This window comes from Branchiostoma belcheri, unplaced genomic scaffold (genome assembly GCF_001625305.1).
Source record: "Branchiostoma belcheri isolate BF01 breed outbred unplaced genomic scaffold, Haploidv18h27 scaffold31, whole genome shotgun sequence".
In the NCBI taxonomy this organism is placed as follows: domain Eukaryota; kingdom Metazoa; phylum Chordata; class Leptocardii; order Amphioxiformes; family Branchiostomatidae; genus Branchiostoma; species Branchiostoma belcheri.
In genome coordinates, this window is record NW_017803921.1 from 302,719 (window position 1) to 306,371 (window position 3,653).

General features: G+C 47.1%; 1 protein-coding gene across 1 annotated transcript; it reads left to right on the forward strand.

Annotated features, from left to right (window-relative positions):
* The first annotated feature begins 230 nt into the window (after positions 1–230).
* Positions 231–2,897, forward strand: LOC109474417. The gene is made up of 3 exons (XM_019774712.1): positions 231–609; positions 842–1,144; positions 1,393–2,897. The coding sequence occupies exons 1-3, from the start codon at positions 237–239 to the stop codon at positions 2,895–2,897; spliced, it is 2,181 nt and encodes a 726-aa protein (XP_019630271.1). The 5' UTR covers positions 231–236.
* The last annotated feature ends 756 nt before the right edge of the window (positions 2,898–3,653 follow it).

Here is a 3,653-nt window from a genome sequence, read left to right on the forward strand (position 1 = left end):
TTGTGTGTTTTAACTAGGATATACGGGAGGGTGCAGCGCAAATATTTCCACATCGGATGCCTTGTTTTGGAGGTAGAAAATTGTTTTATCCCACGTGACTGTGGCATTCGTGTGGTCCGCCATTTTAGTTAGTCAAACCTAGCAGCATACAAGTAAATTTCACATAAATAATAGTTTTTAAGTTAGCCAGTGCTGCCCTTTGTGTTTATACTAAAGGTCTGTTGCTTCGTTTCAGAATGGCAACTCCAGTGCGAAGATCTAGAGTGACAGAGGCTGACAGACGCCATTTTGATTTCGTGCAAATGTTACAGCGTATATCTGATGAGCTGTCAAAAAGAGAAACGAAACTTTTAAAGTTGTATTGTCTTCGCCAAATTCCAAAAGGAAAGGCAGAAAAGCTCAAAGAGGCTGTTGAAATTTTCCACAAGCTGATAGAGTTGGACAAGATAGACCAGGAGAACTTGGACTTTCTTGAAGAGATCTTGGAAAGAATGGGGCGGCCAGACCTGGTGAGGGACGTTCTGAGGCCGTTCCAACCGCCTGACCGAGAGATTCCGGAAAACCCCGAACTAGAACCGGGAACAAGCACTGGCCGTGCAAGCGCAGATGGTAAGTAAAAGCAATGTCTTTGGCGACGCCTCAATGGCAAAGAAACCTTTACGTCATAAAGTATTATGTAGTCCTTATTTCTTGTTACAAAAGTGTAATCCGAAGAAACAAGCAATTTAGAATTTAAAGGCTTTGGATTACTTTGCTAAAAGTTACGGGTATTCTTTCTTGTTTTTTTCCCTTATAATTAAAGTGACAGAAGATTTTAAACTTTTCTTTTTCAAACTTCCAGTAACTGCCGCATCTGACGCCTTCTTGGTCATTCACGGCCAAAGACACATGATCCAGGAAACCGTAGATCGACATAGACACAACCTAGCGTCGCTTTGTGGCACAAGGAGGTCACAGGTCAAGTTCAGAGGATACAGGAAAGGCAGAAGCATCCTGGTGCACTACAGCATACCGCGAGAGAGCACAGCAGTGCTGAGGCTCATGGCGAGTTACTCCGACCCACGACTTGTATTCATGGGCGTCAAGTCACTGCAGATCGATTCTGGACCACCAATCCAAGTCATACACGGGGCGGTTTTCAACGGTATGTTAAATCGTACTTCAGTAGTCGTCAACACATTCATTTGAGCATAGATACATCTTATAGACAAAAAGACCATAAACATGAAATTATAGAAGTCAATTCACAATCCACGAACGCTGAATTTCTACGTCCGATGCTTCTTCAGTTACTAACTCCTCTATCCAGACGTTTATCTGATTTTATTTCACAAATTTTGTATAGTTATAAAATGAAACTGAATCAAACAACAAAATCTTTTTGCATCACAGATATCAAGAGACAGCAAACCGTCGATGACATCGAGGTGGGCTGCAGTACCCGGACCAAGCAGCAGAGGACGCCCAGAAACTGGACCCGCCTATCCGCTCTGAACCTGTTCTCGGACACCCTGCCCCTCCATCTGCAGATAGCCGAGAGTCTGGAGTACCAGGGCTTCTCCTATAGCCTGGTCCAGGCTCTGGTGCAGAAGTACCAGCTCAGAGAACAACAGGTGAAGAAGAAGGATCAGCTAAGAGAACAAGAGATGAAGCAGCTCATCCAAAAGGCAGAAGTATATTCCAACACGATCATGACCTTGCGCTCCAAGCTGACGATTTCAGAGAACAGGTTGAAGGAATCCTTTGAGGCGAACGCAGTTCTTGAAAAGAAGCTCCGGCAGGCCCGTGAATTCGCAGAGAAAGCTGCTAAGACGGTCACCTCTCGCATGACGGAGTACAGGGGAGAGAAGCCTCCTGGCGGCTGGTCACAGGTCGATGTAGCGCCACAGACACACCTAGCGGCTCACGAGGGAGCTACAGGGGAGGAAGTAGATTCGGGTGAAACCGCAAGTGAAGAATCGACTGCAAAGGACGCAGACAGGAGCATGGAAAAAGAGGAGGACAAACTTTCGACGCAACAAACCTGGGAAAAGCTACCCACTATAGCAGGGGCAGAGGGAGCGCCACCTCGCACCACTGGAGACTTCACACAGGGTAAGATCACTTACAGTCGGTGGGGATTAGAACCCGGGAAAATTCTGTCCCCACGTGGCGTTGTGGTGTCGCCTAGTAAAGAGATATTCGTGACCGATGGACTCAACAGACGAGTCCAAGTCCTCACCACAGAGGGGGTTTACCTTCGCCACTTCCCAACAGTCGTACCGGGTACAGAGGACAAGGACATGGAGCCACATGATGCTTCTATGGACGGTAACGGCACACTGTGGGTAGTGGGCCGTGGTCAATCAGCCGAGCACGTTGTACAATACAGCACTGACGGGACCGCCTTGACACAGTTTCACCTTCGGATGAACAGGTATTACCGCGGGATTGCGATGGACATGCGCAATAACCACATCCTGGTGACTGATGCAACCCGTGGTGAAGTTGAGGTGTTCCGTCCGGACGGCTCTCTGGTGCTGAGGTTCGGAGATCCTGAGGGTGGGATGAGAAGCCCGCGGTACATCACTGTGGACGGGGAAGGGAACATTCTTGTGTCGGACTGCTCCACTCAATCTGTCTACACGTTTGACGAGTCTGGGAAGTTCCTCCTGAAGTTTGGAGGTGAGGGAAGTGATGAAGGTCAACTACAGGTTCCCCGCGGTATATGTACAGACAGCTCGGGTCATATCATCGTGGCGGACCGAGGAAACAAGACGGTACAGATGTTCACACGTCACGGCGAGTATGTCCGGACCATTGAGACTGGGTTTAAGTCAGAAGGTGTGGCAGTGGGACCGGAAGGGCAGCTGGTAGTGACTGATATGAATAGCCAGTTTCTTTCCGGTTATCTCTGAATTGAATTTGAATGCTTTCATAAATTATCAATTTTTGCACTGTTTTTTTTTTCTCTAAACAGAAACAGTAACAATGGGTTACTTTTTTCTCTACACAGAAACAGTAACAATGGGTAGTTACATGTGCCACGCGACTGTTGTCATGGTCACTGGTCCTGTAGCAGACCCCCTATGGTCTTGAATTACATTATGTGCTGGAGAGGCTGGTCACCATGAATGTGTTTGAACAGTTTTACACCTGTATTATTTGTTTGAAATGTACGTTTAGTGTACATATAATTATCTGTACTAAGCTGTCAACAATCCAATCTATTATTAGTGTTTATGGTCAATCAATCTTGAGTAAATAGTGTTCTAAATCTATTTTATGCTCTGTTATCATCATTTTCTGGGAATTTCTTGACGTTCAGTTCCCTTGAACCTCGCTAGGTGGCATTAGGCCATTGCCGACTTGCTGGGCTCCGGTGAAATCGACAAGGCGAGGTTTATATTCTGTGGAAACACAAAGACTGGTTATCATTCAACTGTCCAACTAGTTGACAAAATTCACAAACTCATTGATACAAAAATACAACAAAACACACAATTTTAGTTGTTGGGAATCAGCAATACCTCCGCCGCCCTAGCCCTCCCAAGGGGGAACCTCAGCTATGTCTGGGTCCGGAGCTACTCCGGGGTGGTGGTGGGGCTGGGGGTGGCATGTCAGGTGCTGCACGGCGTTCCCGGAGTCCTGGGGGTGGAGGTGGGGATTGTGGT

What these genes read in the sequence shown, in the direction of transcription:
- LOC109474417 (XM_019774712.1), top strand. Translation starts at nt 237, where the DNA reads ATGGCAACTCCAGTGCGAAGATCTAGAGTGACAGAGGCTGACAGACGC. An exon ending in TGGCCGTGCAAGCGCAGATG is followed by an intron (nt 610 to 841) that starts GTAAGTAAAAGC and finishes TCAAACTTCCAG; the next exon opens with TAACTGCCGCATCTGACGCC. An exon ending in ACACGGGGCGGTTTTCAACG is followed by an intron (nt 1,145 to 1,392) that starts GTATGTTAAATC and finishes TTTGCATCACAG; the next exon opens with ATATCAAGAGACAGCAAACC.